Below are 24207 nucleotides of genomic sequence, written 5' to 3'. Positions count from 1 at the left end.
CCTCTGGCCTTTTGGGAACCCCAGCAGGGCAGAGGTGCCTGCCAGCGTCATTCCCTGCTTCATTTGTCCCATTCTCTCAATAAATGTGTGGTGCTCTTGAATCTTTTAAGAAGCCCAGTTTAGAACCATTTGTTGATGGGGCTGTCCGACAGAACAGGACACGCAGAGGGAGCAGGCGCCAGTACCAACCCTGGGTCTAGGAGATTGTCAATCCTGTCTCTGGGTAACAGTTTTCCTCTCGACGTGTGCCGGGCCCGGGCTTTCTCACTGCCTCCTGCAATAAAAGCATGGCTGCATTAGGACAGATGGACGTGAGCTGGGCCTCCTTCTCACTGAATGCTAGCAACACATGCAATGCTCCACTCCAACATGGCACTTTAAAAAAGGTTCAGTGGGCCACGTAGTGGTGCCTTTAATCCCAGCACGTGGGATGCAAAGGCAGGTGGATCTCTGAGTTCCAGGTTAGCCTGGTCTGCAGAGAGTTCCAGGACAGTCAGGGCTACAAAAAGAAACCCTGTCTCAAAAAAACCAAATAAATAAATAATAAAAAGAAAAATACAAAAGGTTCAGTGTACCCTGTGAGAAAGGGCAAATTATTTTTTTAATCACTTGATATACCAGATGTCAATTTTCTGCAGTAAATAAGCTGAATTTTTAATGGCATATGCATAAACACACTCTCATACACACTCACACTCACACTCACACACACACACACACACACACACACACTCGGGTCTGGGGAGATAGCTCAGCCAATGAGGTCATGCCATGCAAGCATGAGGACCTGAGTTTGGATCCCCAGCACCTGTGTAAAAGCCAGGCACAGTAGCATGACCTCTAATCCTAGCACCAATGGGCTGGCACATCCTGGAGCTCACTGGCAAGATCATCTGAACTGATGAACTCCGGGTTCAGTGGGAGACCCTGTCTCAAAAACTAAGGTGGACAGTGACAAAGAAAGAGACGATGTTAACCTCTGGCCTCCACACACCAACATTCATGTGCACCATCTCCCCACCACCACACACGCCTACATATACACACATACATACACTATATATACACGTACAAACACATACACTAATCTGTCCCTGATCCAGTATATATCATGCGTGTCCTGAATTCACTAGTCACTGTTTAAGGGGCTGACATGCTATTTTCATGAGAATTCACACACTACAATATCATCTCATTGCCCCGCGTGCACTAAATACTACCACATATACATGTATCACATTGTACATGCGAACATCTCTATTTTGTCTTTGGACCAGGTAAAAGTCTAGCTTTGGAAATTCCCTCCACGCATGACAAGGGCAAACTTGCCTAAAGGCGTCCTTAGGCCTGCACACGAGGAAGCTGAAACCCTTCCATAGTAATTAGCAGGTCCCTTTGGTAGTATCTCGACTCAGAGATGGCCTTCTGTGGCTCCCAACATTGCCCAAATCTTGGCAAGATTACGCTAACCAAAGAGCAGTGCAGCTACTCCAATCAGGCTTCATGAGGCCAAAGCAGCACCCAAGCCTCGCCACCCAACCTGCAGGCCAAGAAACCGGTGACTGCATGTCCCTCCATCCGTGGCCCTGCTCAAGCCACAGCAGGAGTGGAAGAAGCTGCCAGAAAACGTTTTTTACTGCTGCCCCCAAAAGTATCTTAACAAAGCCTCTGTCTAATAAAGTAGTTAACAATTTAAGGGCGCCATTTCTGTGTTGATTAAGGTAAGAAATCATGTTCATACTTATTTCAAACAAGCTTCTAAAAACCGCCTTGGTTTTCAAATCAGAGATCTTGGCTGCAAGAGGAATCTTTTTTCATCATAAGAGGTACACAGAAAATTCTTGAGAGCAAATCTACTTTTAGGTTGCCAAGAAAATTATATCACAAATTATTTCTTCTTTCAAAATGAGTTAGTATGCATGCAAGACGGTAGGACCTCCTCCCACCTACTGGCCAGGTCCCTAACGAGGTGTGTTTAGGGGTGGGGAAAAGGGATGGCAGCATTACAAAGAGCAGAAGTTCCAGACAATGCTACCTTGACTCTGGTGTTGGAATATGGGTCAAAATGCTTCCAATCACATACTTTAAGGCAGCTTATGGTATGCTAATGACCTTCAATATTTAAAAATAAACAAAAGGGCTGCCGATGTGATTTTTAAATAAAAGTAACAAAAGCAAGGCTTGGGCAAAGACCTTTGGAAAGTAGGTGACTTAGGTGCTCATTAGGAGGCCAGCAGTTGAAGAGCCAAAAGTGGGAGGTGAGTGACTTAGGACAGCACCCCTTCTTCTCATTCTCTCTGGAGTCCGACTCAGGCTGCTGGAGCAGCTGGTCCTATTCTGGGTTCATGAGGAGCCACAGGTGATTTCTCTTTGGTGCAGACTCGATGAGCACAGAATGAAGCACCTCTGGGGTGCGTGTGCGCGTACGTGCGTGCGTGTGTGTGTGTGTGTGTGTGTGTGTGTGTGTGTGTGTGTTTGTGCATGCCTGTGTGCGTGTTCATGTGTTTTAGTTTTCAAGACAGGGTCTCCAATTTGCTACAGAGCCATGGCTACCCATGAACTCTGCATCCTCCTGCTTCTACTTCCCATGTTAGGATTACAGGCATATTCTCCCATGCCTGGCTCCTCTATAGAAAGTTGAAACCATATAACAACACAATGGAACACCTTAGTTTTCCAAAGATGGTTCTTAAATTTTTATGCTGGCTAGATGAGGTAGTTCATACCTGTAGTCCCAATACTTCAAAAGCTGAAGTAGGATTGGATTGTTCCAGACTAGTCTGGACTATAGAGTATGATTACATTTTTACATAAATTAACCAACAAGCAAAACTCATTCTCACTGGGCAGTGGTGGCGCATGCCTTTATTCCCAGCACTTGGGAGGCAGAGGCAGGTGGATCTCTGTGAGTTCGAGACCAGCCTTGTCTACATAGTGAGTTCCAAGACAGCTAGGACTACACAGTGAAACCCTATGACTTTGTTATGAAGAACTTGGCATTTCCCTTAAAGCCATTTTTATTAAGCACTTGTGTGCAATCCATTAAATCACTGTACAGCAAGATCCCAGCATCTTTCAAAGGCTGCCTGCCAGGGTCCAGTCAGTGCTGTCTGCTTCTGCACACATTGATGTCTCACTGCTGTCGCTTCAACCATGGGACACTCACTGCTGTCACACAAAACCTCCCTGCCTCAACCACCAAACCCATCTGTAGATGTTTACCTCCGTAAAGATACTCCCCAGGATAAAAACAAAGCACTTGTAAATTTATCAAAACACTTACAGCCCTTCGGTTAATTCGGGTTAATCAAAATACTTGGTTCTGGCTATTATGAAAGCACCACAGGGGTAATCCATTCTCTCCCACCGTCAGCCCATCCACACTGCAGGACTTTGGATCCCTCTTGATTCAAAGCCATCTGTCCTAAGGAAACCCTCAACTGATCAAACCAGCTGATGATGGGTGCAACGATGGAGTCACTTACCTCTTCCAACAAAAAAGGATTTTACTTTGGCAAGTGCGTGCGTTTTTTTTCTAGACAGTGTACTAATGTATGTCTTTGTTTATTCTTTTCTGGGGCAGAGAGGTGAATATGCTGGGAATCGAACTCAGAGCGTTATGCTAAAGCATGCACACCACCACTGAGCCACAACCCTGCTTCTCTAAAGACAATTCCTTTTAAAGTGCTACCCAACCTTTTGCCATGGCGATACGACACCATCATCTACGAAGTTACTTGAGAATATGTAAACTGAGTGATCAAAAGCCTCCTCATGCTTTAAGTAAGTTGATGGGTTTGTGACGGCCACGCTTGTAGCTGTCCTTGGCCAGAGGGCTGCAGCTTGCTCATCCCCATAGCCCTTCAAGAGTGAATTACAGTCATCTTCGGGAAGCAGATTTTACTCATTTTGACTACACTGCTACAGTAAAAGGACAGACAGCAATACATTCATTCTAAATGCCTCTACTGCATTTGCTTCTATTGTCAGTTCCCTTTTGCTAATTCTGTATAACTTACTAATTTAAAAGAAGATAGAAACGTGTATTTAAAGTACATACAGTTCACAGACTTTAAGTATAAAACTTAGATATAAACTAGAAACTGAAGGGGTTTTTAGAATTAAAAGATTTAAAGGGAGCAGGAAGTAGCTGAGTTAGTGGGGCACCTGTTCCATCCCCAGCCATACATAAACTGGGTATGATGGGGTGTACCCGTAATCTCAGCAGTTGGGAGGTGGAAGCAGGGAGGACCAGGAATCCAAGGTCATCGTCCAAATCCGATCTGGGCTACAAGACGCCTTGTCTCAAAGTCTTAGTAATAAAACTAATATCTGGCACATCCCTCAAAACTTTCTCCAGGACCAACATTGCGGTTCTTTCTTCTCTACTGCAGTACCTGTAGATGGACTCTCTCTTTGTCTGCCACTAGTCAGTCACCTTGAAAAAATGCCTTGAAGAAAACAAATAGATGGGACGTCTTTTATACTTTTCCTTCTCTAATTACTCCAACAGATAAAGCCGTCTTCCAAACAGAGCAATACCTAAGAGTGCAGCAGTGCTCCCAGAGCACAGGCGGTGAAGCAGCTTCTACCTGTAAGGACACCAGGGAGAACAGTTTTCAGCGAGACTAAGAGTCTCACTTTGTAGCTGGCAATGGCAGCACATGACTATACTCTCAGTGTTTGGGAGCCTGAGGCAAGAGGATCGTGTGTTCAAGGCTAGCCTGGGTCCATATTAGGCTATCAGACAGACGGACAGACAGACAGACGGATGGGCGGACAGACACGGAGCTTACCTAGTTTTACATACTGGGCTCGTTCATGAAGTTGACTCACCAGAGCTTTCATCTGCTCATAGTTCTCCTGAAACAGAAGCACAGAGAGAGGGAGAGTGGAATGTTATAAAGTCCTTATCCTTTACCCAAAGGGAGAATCAAGAAACAGACACGGAAGCTGGTTCAGCTGTTTAGAGCACCTGTGCACTTATAGAAGACTCAGGTTCAGTCCCTGGCACCCACAGGGCAGTTCACAACCACCCCGTAGCTCCAGGAGATCCGACATCCTCTTCTGGTCTCAGTAGGCTCCTACAAGCACAGGGCAGGTACATTTATTCAAGCACACACATATACATAATAATAGATGCATAAATACTAAAACGCAATCCAAGGCTGAGAGTGTGGCCAGAGGTAGAGAGCTGCCTAGTGCATGTGAAGTCCTGGATACAATCCCACACTGCAAAAAAAAAGGGAAAGTACCAACATGCCATCTCTGTGTGACATCCACACAGGGCCACCACCAGCCCAACTATGTGACCACTCCATCCTGTAGAAATATTCAGCTCTTATTTATGCCCATCAGGCCCTCTGACTCACCCTCTCCAAGTCTAGGCTCGTTTTAAATCCTAATCATGTTTATTTCATTTCAGTATCTCTCTAACCACTCCTACTCTCTTTCTTCTTTAAACATCTGCTGAATTTAATTGGTATACACTTACTGCTCCCCAGCCCTTTTTTGTTTGTTTGTTTTCTGAAACAGGATTTCTCTGTGTAGCATGGCTGGCCTGGAACTCAGAGAACCACCTGCTTCTGCCTCCTAAGTGCAGAGATGAAAGGCATGTGACACCATCACCCAGCTATTTTTCACCCCCTTTGGGTCAGGGTTGCTTTTCTATCCAATGAATTGCTTTGCCGGTGTTGTTATTCTTGTTGTCATTAGGGCAGGGTCTCACAGTCCAGGCTGGCCTAAATTCATTATGTAGCTGAGAATGACATTGAACGCCAGACCTTCCAGCCTCTACCACCCATGTGCAAAAATCACAGGTGTGCACCGCCACATTCTACTTTGATAACATGCTTTTTAAGGCTCAGACGTCATGTGTTTTGCTCACCACCTACATTGTTCCTAACATCATCATTCACTATCCTGAGATTCCAACCAATGCAAAACTATTCCACTGTTGATAAGGATATTTAAAAACAAAGTTCAATGGCAGGGTGGGGAGGAGAAAGGGTAGGGGTGGGAAGAAGGAGAAACCAAGAAGAGGTAGGTGAAACAGAGGTAGGTGAAAATGTCTTACATTTTAAAAACAATTTGAGGGGTAGAAGTAGGAGAATCCAGATTTGAAGGTCATCCTCAACTACATAGTCAGTTTGAAGACAGCCTAAGTCATATGAGATCCTGTTTCAAAAAAACCCACAAGAGATTAAATTTAAAAAATTTTTAAAGGTAATGATAAGAACAAAACTACCCGTTCACACAAGCTTAGATATCTTCTGAGTGGCTCAGATGAAAATATTAATCTTGAGAAGCAGAAAAAGGCAAGGGGGACACTCTTCACCCTCCTGAATTTTCAAATTTTGTTCACTGGCCATACTACTTTAGGACAATATCTATGCAGCTAGTTATTTTGTCCCACTGAGACGTTTTGTTCCCCATGATGTGATTTCTATCTCTGGTTAGTTCTTCATAGTACTAGAATGCTAGCTGGCTTCACAACTTAACAGCAGGCAGGGTGCAAGCCGGGGGCTTTCTCTACCCAACAGCCCTGCACAGCACCTCCCTTCCAAGCTCACACCTTGCACCCTACATGGTACCTCCTACATGGTTTATTAGAAAGCTTCTAGAAAATGGATGGATGGAAGGAAGGAAGGAAGGATGGATGGATGGATGGATGGATGGATGGATGGATGGATGGATGGGTGGGTGGGTGGATGGAAGGATGGATGAAGACTGATGCCTGGCCTACTCCAGTGTCTGTTGGGGGCTGCAGGTCTAGCCTGAGTGTTCAGAGCTTTGATGTTCCTTGGGTGATCCTAACCTGCAACTCAAATGGGAGAAACGCTGACAATAATCCCAGCTCTGAGGTTTGACTCGTAGAGGCTACTGCGAGGTTAGTGTGGGGCAAATCCCTCTTTCCCACAGGACTCTTTTTGACTGTCAAGTACTTGCTGGTAGTAACCAGAGGCAGGGAAATCCAAGGAAAAGCTCTGCTATTATTATATTTATTTTTATTACTTTTAGTTTTTCAAGACAGGGTTTCTCTGTGTTGTCCTCGAACTCACTTTGTAGACCAGGCTGGCCTCAAATTCACAGAGATTTACCTGCCTCTGCCTCCTGAGTGCTAGGATTAAAGGCGTGCGCCAATGCCTGGCTGCTCTGCTATTATTAAGCACAGGAGACCGCCCTTATGCCCACGCCAGCAAGATGGACGCTGCTGACTGACAAGAAATGGAAGCCCCAGAGCATGTCTGTTCCACCAGTCGCCAAAACAGTGGCATTAGAGCAGTGTCACCTGAGATGCGTAAAGGCCTTTCAAAAGCTCCTGTGTCTGGACTGTCTCGAACTGTCCTGGATTGCTTTGCATTGGAGACAGCCCTGGCATTGGCAGACAGGGGCTCAGGGCAGTGCAGCCAAAGGCAGTCTCCATATCTGTCATGGAGGCTCATTTCCCTCCTGAAAGTTCTCATCATAACCTCGGGCTGCATCCACCGCAGTGCAGCTCAGGGTCGGATGTACCCTGCGTGACCCTGCGAGACCCTTCGAGGCCCTGTGAGACCCTGCGCTGCCTGTTCACTCCTGTTCACTCCTGTTCACTCCTGTTCACTCCTGTTCACTGGGAGGAAACGGGTGGCTTCCCTACAGAGAGGTAAAGTCACACTGTTTCAGTTGTGCAGGTCATGGAAGGCCCATCTATTTAATTTTTTATATTTATTTATTCGAGTGTGTCACACACACACACACATATTCACATGTCATAGCACAAGTATGGAGGTCAGTTCTCTCCATCATCAGATGCTCAGGCTTGGTGGCAAACACCTTCACATACTGAACCCCTTGTTGGTCCCCATGGACCATTCTTAGCATTTCTAGGTGCACTTCAGGGTTAAACCCACCTAATTAGTGCCTAAATATTAAAATATATATATAACTTCATCTTAACGCTTCTTTCTCAGGAGAGAGGGATGGGAAAAGGTGTATCAATAGCCAGTTATAATTAGATGACAGAAACAGTTCCAAGCTCTGCTGCACAGCCACAGCTGTGATGACAGATAAACATTGTATTGCATATTTTACCGCAAAGAAATTATAAATATTAGGCTGGAAATTTGATGGTAAGCACCTATAATCCAAGCATTCCAAAAGCAAAAGCAGAAAGATAGCAGTTGGAGGCTAGCCTGGGCTACATAGTGACAAACAAGCAAACCAAGCAACATAAATGTTAGAGAAATGTTACTCAGATAGACCACCTTGCAGTATATACATGGATTGAAACACCACATGGTATCCTATGAACAATGATTTCTGTGTCAATTTCAAAAGTTAACTGAAGAGAAGAAGATGCCCTATGAGTCGTAAAAGGGTGTCATCAGTGTAGCAAATCCTTTTCAACAACCCAGGGTTTGAAATCCCACTTTCCCGATCTGCCACGATCAAGACAGCAATTTTTGGAATCCACACACTCACTGAGTTTAAGGACGTTCTAGGAAGAAATTTCACCCAAACTGTCAACCGTTGTGCCTTTTCAGCTTCAGTCGGGGTTAAAAGGCACCCTGAAGACATACACTGCTGGAAAAGATGGGTCTTGGGTGTTTCCAAGTTTAGAGTTGAATGTGTCCCCCAGGTTCAACAAAGGGAACACTACTGCTACATAAAGGTCATACACTGAATATCTTGGTACGGTGCACGCACGCACACTGAAGAACACTCCTCTGTCTGTTTAAAATTGAAAACATGGGGCGGTGGGGTGGTCAGCGCGTAAAGCACTTGCTGACAACCGAGGTTCAATCCCCAGAACCTGTACAGGGGGAAAGAAAGAACCAACTCCACAAAGATGTCCTCTGACTGCCACACATGGACCATGGCATGCTCCCCTGCCCCATACGTTGACACATGTCATTGTAATATATAAAAATTATAAAGTTGATAGGAAGAAAGGAGAAAGGGTTTTTCAGCTGTCCTATATAGCATTATTTCTCCATTAAGCACATCCATAATCATACTCCTTACCCTCAGGGGCTATGTCCCAGGCAGTCCTCAGACACCCGAGGCCATGGGCAGTATTGAAATGTCCCCCTAAATACTGCCTACGGCAAAGCTTAATCTTTTAAGTTGGGTACAGTAAGACAATAACAATAGTAAGTAGAACAATTATAGCCCATATGGCATAACAATTATTTTAAACTTGAGTCATAGCTGGGTGGTGGTGGCACACGCCTTTAACCCCAGCACTTGGGAGGCAGAGGTGGGTGGATCTATGTGAGTTCAAGACCAGTCTGGTCTACAAGAGCAAGTTCCAGGACAGGGAGATGATGGAACTCACTCCTGTCCAGTCCCTCTTAGTCAGCGACACCAGAGGAACAGAAGAGGCACGTCTGTATAGGACACTGTCAGGGCCCCAGGCAGTTTAGGCATACCTGTAGTTTGTCCCTGTTGCTGCTAACTTAACTTTGATGGAGACCTTCAGACACAACAGAAAAGCCTAAAGGAGCCCAAACATAGCCAAAGTTGCTTCTTTCTTTTACTTTTTTTATTTGTATTTTCGTTTTCAAATTCTGCATTTTATTTATCCTAAAGAAAACCTGTCATAAGTAGCAAGTTCTGTGCTGACTTCCGGAAAGCCAAACAGCTCATCTTTAATGTCGCTACTGCACTCCAAAATGAAGACAACAGACACTATTACATAGTATTTATTAAAAAAAAAACTCCAAAACGAGGACAACAGACACTATTACACAGTATTTATTAAAAACTCCAAAACGAGGACAACAGACACTATTACACAGTATTTATTTAAAAAAAAAACTATCTCCACTTTTAAGGAAAAACCCAATTCAAGGTCTTGCCCCATAGCCCAGGCTTAGTCACATGATGCTCCCGCCTCTGCTTCCTGAGTGCTGGGATCACACCTGTCTTTATACCTAGCTGGCCTCAAGTATTTTGCTGCACATCCTAGATCTGATGTTTCACCTGTACTTCCACAAACCTAAATCTACATATGACTCGTCTGTGGATTTCACCAAATATCCAACTAACAGTGGCATTTGCTGTCTGCCGGATCTGGTTTAATAGCTTTCTCCATTTAAATAGGATTTCACACCGTAAGGTATCTGTGGCTCCAACTGCTCAGTGTGTTTCTGTAATCTCTCGCCATCATTTTTCTCGAATGCCCTGCTTGTAGAGGTTTCCACTGATGAATTCTCAGGGTCCCTGAGCTTGCTCTTCTTCCTGTAGAGACTCTGGTATACCTCCAGGGTTGTTGTTCAGGCTTTGTTGTTGTTTTTCATTATTTGCCCCATCAAATGGAGATTTGCTGACCACGCTTCCCTGCCCCACATACATACACCTGTACTGTAACCCCTGATCTCTTACGCTTTTTGCAAACCACAGACACTAAAGTGCAGAGCTGATGAGAATGGCTCACACAGGTCCAGGGAAGCCAAGCGCCCTCTGTCATCGCACCCCAGGCCCGAGGCACAATCTCTGTACCCACACGCTGCCCAATCTACAGCAGAGCCATCTAAACTAAAGGCCATCCGGATAGCTTTGACGTCAGAGGTTCTCAACCTCTGGGTCGTGACCCCTTTGGGGGTCAAATGAGCTTTTCACAAAGGTCACTTAAGACTGTCAGAAAATTATATTAGGTCCATAACAGTAACAAAACTACAATTATGAAATAGCAACCGAAATAATTTTATGATTGGGGTCACCACAACATGAGGAACTGTATTAAAGGTCTGCAGCATTGCGGATGCTGAGAAGCCCTGCTCTAGATCTTGACCTTAGCTAAACCACCCTCTCATTAAGAAACAGGGAAAGGGGCCAGGCATAGTGGCGCATGGTGCTGGAGATGCTATGGCAAGATATGGAATTCAGGACCAGCCTGGATTACATCATGAAAACTTGCCTGGAAAAACAAAGCTAAATTTAAAAAGTGAGGGAAACTCGTTCTTTGCCAAGGTCTTCTGAAGTGCTTGGTCGTGGGAGTCGTGAAAGCAGGCAGAACAAACAGCCGCTCTGTGTGGAGAAAACAGGCAGACAGCAGGGACCGAGGCCAGGGCATGGGAATATTATCCAACCTCTGTACACTGTCCCTCACCCTTGGCAGGCCTCTACTGTCTCCCTTTTATGGGTGTGTTTGCATCAGAGTTGCTGCTTGTAAGAGGAGGCCAGGAGATATGAAGTTGTTTATTGTGTTGGTTTCTTTTAGACTTATGTTGAAAGACCCCGGCCCAGCGCAGGCAGCTGAGGCTTATGGAAAACTCCTTTCCCCCACAGCTCAGCCATTTTTTTATCAGGAGGGAGCTCGGCTCAAGGTCTTCGCAGCTGAATAGTCACTACTATCTCTGTCCAGATAGGGGCACAGGTGTCTATGGTCTGCATAGCCAGCCCAGAAAGATTGGGCAGGCACAGAAACCTTTTGTTCTTCAGATAGGGCCAAGGCCGAGAATTGAGTTCTGAGAGAAACCTTAATTGCCTCTCTGTCCAGATAGGGGCACAGGTGTCTATGGTCTGCATAGCCAGCCCAGAAAGATTGGGCAGGCACAGAAACCTTTTGTTCTTCAGATAGGGCCAAGGCCGAGAATTGAGTTCTGAGAGAAACCTTAATTGCCCTCGTTCTGAGCCCCAGCCTCATTTAAATTACCCAATCAGGGTCCCGTAACTAGGCTTCTCGCTTCTGTACTGTGCTTTTTGCTATAAAAGAACCCCTGAGTCCCCAGCTCAGGGCTCTCAGTTCCCGAGACTGAGATGCCCCGGGTACCCGTGTATTATCAATAAAGCCTCTTGCTGTTGCATCCAAGCTCGTGGTCTCGGTGTTCCTTGGGTTCGGGTCTCCCTCCCGTGAAAGTCCCCCGCCTGGGGTCTTTCAATGTGTTTATTTCTTTTGTGTGAGATGCATGCATGTTACTTAAGGCTAGCTGTGAACCACCGTGTGGGTGCTGGGAACGGAACCTGGGTTCTCTACAAGAGCAGCAAGGGATCTTAACCGCTGAGCCATCTCTCCGGCCTCTCGTTGTTTTGAGGCAGGGTCTTACAGATTCTAGACTTTCCTGGAATTCATCTTGTAGTCAATGTGAGCCAATGGTGATCGTGAACTTCTGATCCTCCTGCCCCCACTTTCCTGAGTGATGGGACCAGCAGCCCCGGGCTTATGCCACCAAGACTTTCTCCCCTGTGTTGTTTGTCATGGTAACTAGCACAGCATCCGATGGTCTTTGAATCCATCCAGAGGATGTAGGCGAAAATCACTGTGTCATTTCCAAGCAGAGACTTTAACAGGACTGAAAGTTCCAGACTGTCCCATGCCACATCACTGCCTGAATACGTAGTGAGATGACCTTGAGGGGACAAAGAGGAGGCAACAGCTAGGGTTTTCTGAGGTGCACATGCTATTTATGGACTGGGAAAGCCTAAAGGCTATGCACACAGTCAAACCAGTTGCCCGTGGTCTTTGTGATGCTCTCAAACATGAAGAAAGGCCCTGAAGCTGCTCAGCTCTCTGGACCTGACCGTTCTTTAGCTGCTTCTGACTTTCAGAGTTTGTTGTCACACCATGGTCAGAACACATCCCATCCTTTACGTCCTTAGTCCAAGAACCAGTCTGGAGTCTCACAGCGGTGTGGCTGCTGCAGAGCCATGCCCACACACTCCGTCTCACTCGGTGAGGTCAACACGTGCTTTCCTCTGCTCCGCTAGGATGTACGGCCAATAGAAGTGGTGGCAAAGGCTAGTGTTTCTCAGCCCATTCTTATTGGTCCTGCGCACTGCCTCTTCCCTCCACAGTCAGGGTGACTTTTAGCATTTTAGCAGACTTCCCTCCAGTGTTCCCCATGGAAATATGCTATGTCAGTTTAAGCACACATGACATACCAGGTTCTCAATTGACCCCCACCAGCGACTTCTCTGCTCTAATTATGGGTACACACTCTAGATTAGGGCTCAGAAAATAACCCAGAGAGAAGGAAGTCATTCTCAGGATCATTCTAACTTCTACCTATTTAACCACCCCATCGAAAACAGCAGATCAGAATGGGTGATGGGGGCCGGCAGGTAAAGGTGCTTGCTGAGTGAGCTTGGTGACCCGAGTTCTATCCCTGGGGCCCACCTAAGGATGAATGGTGAGAACTACTCCACAAAGTTGTCCTCTGACCCGCACAAACACGCATCACACACACACACACACACACACACACACACAAATAATAATAATAATCATTTTAAATAAATCTGCAGTTTGAACCTGATGTCAGCAAGACAGTGGGCTAAGAGTCCCAGGCTCTCATTCAGCCACTGGCACATGCACACTCCAAAGGAGAAGGAAAAAGTAGTTTTAAAACCATGTCACTGGGCACAGTGACACAATGCCTATACTTTCAACACTCGGGCTGAGGACAGGGGATGGCAGGTCTGGAAAAGGCCACTCAAACAGTAGGAAGCCGCGGGGAGCCTTTGCTCACTTTTGTCCCTGCACCAAAAACAGAGGGGTTGAAGGAGGTGGCACCCTCAGTTCTCAGTTCCTGCTCCCAACCTGCAGGAAAAACAGACCTGAAGATACGGTTCAGCAGTTAAGAGCACTGGTTGCTCTTCCAGAAGACCTGAGTTCAATACCCAGCACTCACATGAGTCTGTAACTCTAGTCTCAGGGGATTCAGTGACCCCTGAGTGATATATATAGCATCTTTTAAACCCACACTGTGTTTATAATGTCACAGTCTGGCTAGAGACTGCACAAATGGCTGGCCTTCGCTTTGTGTAACTCAAAACCAGATACAAAGAAACACCTGCTCAGCTCAAGAAAGCACCAGGGAAGGGACTAGACTGTATGTCAAGGTAAAGTCCCTACTTGGCATACCTGAAAGTGAGGGTCTGAGGGGAGGGGAGGGGAAGTAGGAAAAGGAGACCAAGACCCCAACTGGTTGGGACAATTCTTGGGGAAATGAAGACATTTAATGAAGGCAGTGTGTGCACCCAGGGGAGCCCAACAGCCACCTACAAGTTCAGGTAAATCACATGTGGAGAAAAGACCAAGGGACCATCCCAAACCACAAAACATGACCAAAGCGTTGAGGAGTCCGGGGAAGGCTGAAAAGATGGAAGACGGCTGTCCTTTCAAATGTTCAATTGTCAGCAACAAAACCAACAAGTTCTCGAAGGAACCAGAAAACAGGAAATAATGTGGCAGAAAACGCCCCTGAGGAAATACAACCATCAGATTTATCAGACACTTTAAAACTACGAGTAAAATGGCTCAAGAGCCAGTGAAAAACAGGAAGACGGATTTAAAGAGAATTGGGGACATAAGGACAATATGAGAATAACTACAGAGATAAGAGCCATGAAAGGAGGCTGGAAAGATGGCTCAGAGGCTAAGAGCACTGACAGCTTTTCCAGAGGTCCTGAGTTCAATTCACACATGGTGGCTCACAACCATCTCTAACGAGATCTGGTGCCCTCTCCTGACGTGCAGGGATACAAGCAGGCAGAACACTGTATACATAATAAATAAATAAATAAATCTTGAGAAAAAAGCGCCAGGTGGTGGTGGCGCACACCTTTAATCCCAGCACTCGGGGAAGGCTGTGACGGGAGAGGACATCTGCGCAAAGATACTATCTTCTATACACGACACTGAGGCTGCCCCGCAAAAATCTCAGCAAGAGGGTCCGCTAAACAAGGCCTACAAAATGACAACAGCAGGTGACATGCCAACATGAATGGGGAACTCTCACTGGCCCACCCCTAGATGCAGAGCTGCCTGTAGGCAATTAATAGAGGGATGATCAGTCTAGAGATAAACCCAACACACACAAGCAATGCTAGATTCATGAGGTGTGTGTGTGTGTGTGTGTGTGTGTGTGTGTGTGTGTGTGTGTGTAACAACAGTTTAAAAGGTCATGAATTTGAGAGGGAGTGGGGGGACATGAAAAAAGTTGGAGGGAGAAGAGGGAAGGTTTAATAAATCTGTCAGAGAATTCTACAGCCAGGAAGCACACTCTTCTACAGTCTCATACATGCACACATGCATACACACACACAAATAAAAACAATTTTTCCTTTAAAATATTTACTTAGGGGCTTGCTCACAGTTTCATAGGGTTAGTACATGGTCATAATGGTGAGAAACAGACAGATATAACACTGAAGCAGTATCTGAGAGAGAGAAAGACTCTGATCCACAGGCAGAGAGAGAAAGACACTGTGCCTGGCTCGGGCCACACCTAATTCTTCCCAAACAGTTCCAGTAACTAGGGACTACGCATCAAGAATATGAGTCTGGTGGGAGGGGGATTCTTATTTAAACCACCATACATGCTCCCATTTCTTAACACTCTGACAGCAGGAACGTGTTATTAAAGAAACATGATCAACAGCTTCACATCATCTCTGATAGTTCTCAAAAGAACAATGGAAATTCATCCTTGTTTCTCATGAAAAGAATATACTACCCGAAATGTCCCTAAATTCAAATCTACTGGAAGTGTATCTAATGAGAGAATGAAAACAAATTTTTTAAAGGAAGGAAGGAAGAAAACATTAGAGTTGCTGTATGCAGATAAGTCAAATATTGAGCAATTCAAAATGCATCGTTAGGTCAGGCGTGGTGGCCCATCCCTGCAGTTCCTGCTCAGGAGGCTAAGGCTGAAGGATCTCATGAGCCTGAGAGTTCAGGATCAATCAGGGGAGCAAGATCCCACCTCTCACAAAAATGAGTTACAGAGAAAAATAAATAAAATGTAAAACACATGATTCAGAGCTGGGTGTCTATAATCGTAGTACTCAGGAGGAGAATGAATGTTCTTCAGCAGGAAAAATGAGTTTGAGACCAGCCTTGGCCATATTGTTAGACTCTACATTAAAAAAAAAAAAAGGCAGGCAGCCAGAGAGATGGCTCTGCCATCAAGAGCTCTTGGTGCTCTTGCAGAGGACATTGGTTCAGTTCTCAGACCCCACATACAGCAATAGTCCTCAACCTGTGGGTCTTGGCCCCTTTGGGGGGAATCGAATGACCCTTTCACAGGGTCACATATCAGATATCCTGCATGTCAGATATGTACACTATGATTCATAACAGTAGCAACATTAGTTATGAAGTAGCAATGGAAGTGATTTTACGGTTGGGATCACCACAACACAAGGAACTGTATTCAAGGTTACAACATCAGGAAGGTGAGAAACACTGACATAGTTGCTCACAACTACCTACAACTCCAGTTCCAGGGGATCTAACGCCCTTTTTTGGTTTCCACAGACACCATGCATACATACAGTGCATATAAACACATGCAGACAAATACTTGTACATAAAAAAAAACAAAATGTTGAAGTAACTCAATTTACACTGTCTATGACTCATTTTATATCTAAGAACATGTAGAAGTTAGAAGCGAAAAAGAAGGAAAAACAGGCCTGGCGGTGGTGTCGCACACCTTTAATCCCAGCACTCAGGAGGCAGAGGCGGGTGAGTTCGAGGTCAGCCTGGTCTACAGATTGAGTTTCAGGACAGCCTCCAAAGCCACAGGGAAACCCTGTCTCGATCCTCCCTCCCCCAAAAAAGAAGGAAAAACAGTCTATGCAAAGGTAGCCATAACAAAAAAAGAGAGACATAAAATTTTCTGACTCAAGAATCACAAGGTCAATTAAGATATTTCAATTACACTGCTGTAATTGTGCCCTTTACTAAGTTCTAACAGCTGGCCCAGAGTCATCAGCAGATGACGGTAGGAAGAGGTTAGTTAGCATTGGCTGTCTGAGTGACTGATAATTGTCATAAGGTGCATCCTAACACAGATGGCTCAAACAAACACCACCTCTCTCATCCATCACACTCAATCATGGGCCTGTATCAAGGGCATATCATTTACCTCAACACCCTTCCTGGAGTGAGAAGCTCCAATACCCTCCATGACTTACTTCCTCTCCTTCCACGCCAACACCAATTCCTAACTCCTACATAACTCTGACCCTTCATTGTCTGAAAACTCAATTCTTCCCACCACTACTTAAATCTGGCCTCCTCTTTCCATGTCCACAGAATTATTACACTTCTCGACTTAAAATGGCTTAAGGATGGTTTGCAAAATGAAATCTAAACATGGCTTAAGTGGGAGAGGGACCTCATGTTTAAACACTGCACACTCATGGGGGTCAGAGGACAATTTTCTGGGGTCATTTCTCTCCCTCCACCATCTGAGTCCTAGATACCAAAAACTCAGATCAATAGGCTCAGCGGCAAGTGCCGTTAACCACTGAACTATCTCTCTAGCCTGGCCTTATTTTTGAAACAGGGTCTTGTGTTGCCTTGCTTGACGTCAAACTCTTTCTCTTAAGAGATGCTCCCACCTCAGGCTCCAAACTGCTACAATTATGTGTGTAACGCCATGCCTAGTTTACGCTTTAATATCCTAAGTTTAATGAACCTATATTCAACACTTCGATTGCATGACACAGAAAAATCAAGCTGAAATGGCCCACTGGGTAGTTTTCATGGTAGCAGAAATGTTGTGCAGGTCATGGGGAGAAAAGAAATCGATGGTCTTGCTCAGTGCTGGGCCCTACACATTCCTAAGCAAGATGTGCCCACTGGTGTAATAGTGGCATAACTGTTAGGGATAACCAATCTCATTGCCGTTGGAGTTTGGTGTCTATTCCACAAAAGGAATTCATGCCCAGTAGTGTAAACCTAGTCAGAAGTCCTTGGCTTGGGAAGTCATGGGTTCTAGGGGAGGGACCTACTACTGTTGTTCTGCTGAATGGACGTTGTCAAACTGTCTTCTAAATATTTATGTTTATACACAAATATTAGTACTGCTCTCAGACTTGGTGGGAGAAGCTTCTTTATGGAGTGGGCAGCAGTTAATACAGAGGCTGTCAAGTGCTGAGAGTAAGTGCCTGTCAAGTGCTCAGCCTTCAATAAGACATCTGCATCACACTCACCTACACCCAGGGCTTAGGGGACATCATATAAGAGGGACTAGAAAGACTAAGAGTCAGAGGATGGTGAGGGTGCTGCCTTCTGGATCTAACATAGCTATTGTGCTCATGACCTACTTCACTGCATTTCTGGCTACCAGAACAAGACCCACACAAGGTCAAGCCAATGAGATCGGTCAACATTCTAGCAAGTAGCACTAATAGCTCTCAGTGAGTTCTTAAGAGGTGGGATAATTAAAAGGACATGACTATGGGAGGGCAGAGTACGCTGAGAAGTGTCTAGGGAGAATGGGAGGGGAGCTGGGAATGACAACATTAAGATACACTACTAGCAGGGCACGGTAGTACATGTCTTTAATCCAGAGGCAGAGGTCGGTGATCACAAGTTCCAGCTTCATCTACAAAGTCAGTTCCAGGACACCCAGGGTTAACAAAGAGAAACCTTGTCTCAAAAAGCAAACAAAAATATACACTGTATTTGTATATGAAACTGTCAAAAATAAATGAGTCCTAAAAATAGTAAAATAACTGTGTTCAAGAAAATGGTGGAAGCTGGGTGGTGGTGGTGGTGCACACTTTTAATTCCATCACTCAGGAAGCAGAGGCAGGCGCATCTCAGAGTTTGAGGCCATCCTGGTCTACAGAGTGAGTTCCAGGACAGCCAGGGATACACAGAGAAACCCTGTCTCAAAAAGAGAGAGGGAGGGAGGGAGAAAGGGAAGGAGGGAGGAAGGGAAAGAAGAAAGGAAGGAAGGAAGGAAGGAAGGAAGGAAGGAAGGAAGGAAGGAAGGAAGGAAGGAAAAAAATAGTTGGAACTAGAGATAATCATGTTAGGTAAAACAGCCAGAGTCAGGAAAACAAATGCCACATCTCATATGCAGAGTCTAGATTATACCTATCTATCTAGATTCCGCCTATATATATGAGAGAGAGATGACAAGAAAGTAAAAAGACTATGAGGAAAGGGGCCAGCAGAAGAGTGGAGAGGAGACAAGAAAGAGTAATGTATACACATATCACCTTGTACACTTAGAATATACTAACTTTATTCTGTTGTGGTGGTGGTGGTGGTAGAGTTTTGTTATTTTTTTTTAAGTAGGGGGTCCTCACTTTGTAACTCTGGCTGTCCTGGAACTGGCTTTGCAGATCAAACTGGACTCAAACTCACAAAGATCCACATGTTTGCCTCCCAAATGGTGGGATTAAAGCTGGCATCAGCACACCCAGCTAATATGTTGATTTTAAAGGGCAAGGGTATCCACATTCGCTTGGTTTTCAGTCTAGCCTCCACCTTTCACCTTTCACCTGCCAGATCTTTCCCAATCTAACTCCGTTCCACCCATAACTTCAACTTTGTATGGTTCAGCTTTAGGGGGTTAGAAACCAGCTACATCACAGTCCCACAGCTATCTCTCACTGTTCACATCCCCTACGCAAAATGAGCTCTGTCTACACATCCACATCAAATACTTAAAATACTGCACAGACAACTTAGTGTTTCTGAGTTAACTTCTTCCCACACAAAAACTACTGGTCCTACGAACAATTTAGACGCTATCTGTGTAGGCTTAGAAGCCTTGGAACAGACTGACATTTTCCAGCTTTGATATTTCACAAGTTATGAGTTGCTTCTTTGGCCTGAAAAAGCCTCCCAAGTCCAAGAAAAGCTACTTAAAGATGGCAGGATATGCATTTACTGTTAATATAACTGTTTAACGAAAGCGTGTGAACACGACCCAGCGCTACTGTGCCAAGGTGGCTGTCGCAGACAGCCATGCAAACATGAGGACCCCACCTTCGAGATTCCGAAGTTGCCAAACCGAGCTCAGGCATCTACAAGCAGCCAAGAGACAGGGCTGAATGGGGTTTTAAGAGCCACTGATTTTAGTGACAAAGAAGGCCAGTGCCAGTTCTAAAACTAAACTCTCACCGGGACGACTGTCTTCTGCAAACTTCACAGAACCCTTTTGCGTCCCGGAATGATGCCTTGAGCTGCAGAGAAAAGAAGAGAGGACAGCCAGGCATGCCCACCCTCCGGCCCCGGAGGCTCTGGGCCGATCGCTCAACCTACCTGGTAGGTGGAGGAGCTGGAGTCAGGCTGGGTGCCTAGTCGGGCCACCGAGTCCCCATGATAGGCGCGCGACCGAGACACAGCGGCCCGAGCACAGGGCCGCAGAGTTGACCTCAGCACGCCCCACATGGTGGTGGGGAGCTAAGAGCTAGGAGAGCGAGTAGGAGTCGTTTCTCCCCCCGGCAGATGTGCAGCTCGGGGCAGTTGCGCTCCGCCCGAGTCCTTGCAACACCAGTCCTGGTCCACCAGCTCCCGGGCCAGCCCCGCGCACGTGCCACAGCAGGCCACCTCCCATTGGTCGGTGCCGCGCGCCACGCCTCTCGACCCCTCCAATGAAGAACAGAAGAGCAGCTCCGCGAGGCCGGGTTCCATCGCGAGCCCAGCAGCACTGGGCTGAGAACAGAGAGCCACTGCAATCTGGGACAGTGGCTGCTATGACTCTGTGGGTGATGCGGTGATGTGCTTCTGTCACACGCCCCTAGACCCTCCACTGCACAGCACGTCTGATCGCTTTTAGAATGTGAAAGACTGGAGACACCAGTATTGGGATCTTCAGGAAGAGACCCTCAGCACACCCTTAAGGATTAAAGACACTAAGAAAGTGCCTTCTTAGTTTTTTGTTTATTTTCATTCACACACTTATTGAACACTTACACGCTATTACAGCAGGCTTGCTTAGAGGAGCAAAGTAAAGTGTCAGGAGCATCAGAAGGATGGACAAGCTAGAGAGAGGGTCGGTCGGCTATGGGCTGGGAGTGAATTTGGAACCACACTTAAAGGCGCTTGATGAGAGAACAGCACAAGTGACTACGGAGTGACAGATCGGGTAGGAATACCACACAACTGAGATGGAAATCAGGCAGGGCCGCTCGCTCTCTCTCTCTTTGGGGCTATGGACTTCACTAATTGGCAGCTTTATGAAAGAAGCCTGGCCCATAGAAAACTATGTAAACCGATAGATAAGACTTGCCAGTTTCGGTAGCTCACTAAGAGTCCCAGTTAGCTAAAAACTGAAGGGGTTTGGAGGGAAAAGGGATGGGTTCCAGAAGTAGCTAACTAGCTACTTAGCACTCTGTTGAGGAAGAGCACAGTCTCAAAACAAGAGAAATAGCTGTCACGGCTCCACGTTTTATTACACCCTGCAGCAAATAGCAGAAGCACCAGTATTGTTGCATCCTTTGCCGCAAATTTGAAGGAAGTATGTGGTGGTTTATGTCACAGCTGTGCAATTTAGTATCCTTTGAGGTAGTGTCTCTGTCTGTGCTGCTGGAAAGACGGTCTTAAACCAGCTCCTTGTAGGCATAGTGGTCCACGCCTTTAATCCCAGCATTCCAGAGGCAGAGGCAGGCGGATCCCTGAGAGTTAGAGGGCAGTCAAGGACTACTTAGTGAGATCCTGTCTCAAAAACATCAACAACAAAATAAGCTACCTCAAACTAGATTATTTATATACACAGAAATTTATCTGGAGAATGTGATGTCCACAACAAGGATCTCAGCAAGTATAACGCCTCCAGAGAGCCAAGTCTTCTAAAATGATGCCTTGAAGTTGCATCATCTAGAGCCCCACAAAAAAAACAGAGGGGTGGAAAGGGAAAAAACACCCTTCCTCAAGCCCTTCATAAGGACATCTAAGTCCCACTCATGAGAGCAGAGTCCTTGTGATTCAATCACCTGCTGAGAGACTATGCTTCTAAATAATCTAGAACTGAAAATTTCACCTGGTTGGTAGCATGAGTCTGGGGGACTCAGCAACCTATTGAGTTGATACTGGGGATGTTTACAAGCCAGTCTAGGCAACAGATTGAGACACGGTCTAAAATGAAGTGCTTGAACATGAATCTTGGAGACACAATTGTCACACAAATAGTGTTGGGCCGGTGGTGTAGCTAAATGATATAATGCTTGCCTAGAATGCAAAAGGTTCTGAGCGTCAACACACACACACACACACACACACACACACACACACACACACACACACACACACACACGAGAGGGAGGAAGATGAACAATGAACATGCCTACTGTATTAAACGGTGATACATTGAAGGAGTGACACTTTTTGTGTATGTGTGTGTATGGTGAGTGATGTATGTGCACGAGTGTGCAGGTGCACACAGGGAAGCCAGAGAAAGTCAGGTGTCCTGCTGTCACGCCCCCTTATTCCTTTGAGACCAAGTCTTTAGCTGAACTTGGAGCCAGAGGCTTGTGGCTAGGAAGCCTGTGGTCCTGTCACCCCTGCATGCATGCTGTAACCCCCAGGAACCAAACTTAGGTCCTCATACCTGTGCATCAAGTGCTATTATCCACAGAGCCCTCTACAGCCCAGCATTGATAAGGTTTTTAAAATCTAAGGAAACCAGGGCATATAAGTCAAATCAAAGTGAGGTTTGCCACAGAAAATATGACATAAGTATTCTACCTTGCTCTAAGCTGACACCCCAAGCCTTGCAGTGCAGAAGAAAACAACCTAAAGATTTGCATAGCATACAAGCCACATTAAAAACAAACAAACAAAAGAAAAAGAGTAGTTGACCTAGCATTGAGACCAAAAAGGTTCTAGTAATTCCAGCACTCAAGAGGTAAACCACTAGGGTCAGAAGCTCAGGGAAATTCCAGGCCTGAAATACACAAAACTGTCCAAAAACCATATTTTTAATTTCCTACTTAATTAAAATATGCATCACTTGCTCCTCGCACCCCTCCCATGGGCTCCCACCCCTCTTCCACTCCCTCTCAAATTCGTGTCTTATTCTTTACATGTACATAAATACATAAATGCAAACTGATGAGTGTGCTTAATGATACATGTTTGTAGGAAGGACTGAATATTTGGGATTAACTATAGGGATTTTAAGATTTATTTTTAATTATGTGTATGGATCAGTGACTGTAAATGAGTATGAAAACACAAGTGCAGTTGCCCAGAGGCCAGAAAAAAAGGCCTCAAAAAAAAAAAAAAAGTTCTCCTAAAGCTGGTCACACGAGGTGATGCTGGGAGCCAAACTCGGCAAGAGTAGTGCTTCTAGGAACTGAGCGATCTCCCATCCTGGATTTGTTTTCAGACACTGCTGTAGTTTGCTTGCCTGTCCTGATCAGTCTGTTATTAAGGAAGTCAGCCAGAACTCAAGGCAGGAACTCAAGCAGACAGTGGAAACACAGCCTTCCTGACTTGCCCAGCTTGCGTTTCACTTAACTCAGAGCGGCCTGCCCGGGGCTGGCACTGCACACAGTGATTAATCAAGAAAATATATACCCCCACACACACACTCATCTACAGGCCAATTTTTGGGAGGTATTTTCTCAGTTGAAGTTGCTTCTTCCAAAACAACTACGGCTTGTGTCGAGTTGGGGCGGGGCCGGGGGGGAGGTCAGCACAGATAGGATCTTGCTATGTCCAGGCTGAACTCAAACCCTCACTCAGCACCACACACATCTATGCAAGTTTTCACAAAAGTAGATATTAGAGGATATAGTTAATGCCTATGCCATCATAAGGAAAATAAAAATTTCTATTTCACCATATCTCTAAAAGTGAACAGACAAGTCTCTCTGTCTCTGTCTCTGTCTCTGTCTCTCTCTCTCCCTCTGATGATGGGACAAAATCCATGACAACTTTTTTTTTTTGGTTTTATGAGACAGGGTTTCTCTATATTGTTTTGGAGGCTGTCGGTCCAGCCTGGCCTCGAACTCACAGAGATCCGCCTGCCTCTGCCTCCCGAGTACTGGGACATGTACAACTTTTATGTATCTGAAGAAATGGCCAAACTAACAACTGATACTTGTCAATAAACACTTCAAAACTCCTGGTTTTTTGTTTTTTTAATCTCATGGCACTAAATCTTTAATTTCTCTCCTTACAGAGAAAACAAACTATGTGTGTTAGCAAGGGAGAAGCAAAAGATCTTGAGTTATTATATGTAAAAATCCATCAAAGAACAAATAAAAGAATAAACAAAACCTCAAATACTCAGGAAAGCCTATTTGCAAATTAAAAAAAGAACCTTCATAAGAAGCATCAAGAATTCTTCCTACTATACTATGTGCATTTTCTTTTTTTCACCTCTCCTCTCTCTCTCCTCTCCTTCCCTCTCTCTGTCTCTCTCCCCTCTTCCCCCTCTCTCAGATAGGGGTTCACTATATAGCCCAGTCAAACTCACACTCCTCTGCCCCTGCTTATGGGTTCTAGGATTTACAGATTTGAGC

At 45.5% G+C, this 24207-nt stretch overlaps 1 protein-coding gene across 1 annotated transcript in view; it reads right to left on the bottom strand.

Annotated features, from left to right (window-relative positions):
* Mccc2 (methylcrotonyl-CoA carboxylase subunit 2) overlaps positions 1 to 20249 on the bottom strand; it is a 73149-nt gene extending 52900 nt beyond the window's left edge. Inside the window, exons 1-3 of the mRNA XM_040728959.1 lie at positions 20000 to 20249; positions 4797 to 4863; positions 190 to 274 (exon numbers count right to left, since the gene is read on the bottom strand). Coding sequence (XP_040584893.1) covers positions 190 to 274; positions 4797 to 4863; positions 20000 to 20128 — 281 coding nt within the window. The 5' untranslated portion in view covers positions 20129 to 20249. The remainder of the gene's footprint in view (positions 1 to 189; positions 275 to 4796; positions 4864 to 19999) is intronic.
* Positions 20250 to 24207: the final 3958 nt, after the last annotated feature.

This window comes from Mesocricetus auratus, unplaced genomic scaffold (assembly GCF_017639785.1).
Source record: "Mesocricetus auratus isolate SY011 unplaced genomic scaffold, BCM_Maur_2.0 Super-Scaffold_100020, whole genome shotgun sequence".
Taxonomy (NCBI): domain Eukaryota; kingdom Metazoa; phylum Chordata; class Mammalia; order Rodentia; family Cricetidae; genus Mesocricetus; species Mesocricetus auratus.
The sequence above is the reverse complement of the archived record's forward strand: the minus strand, read 5'-3'. Positions and strand labels throughout refer to the sequence as shown.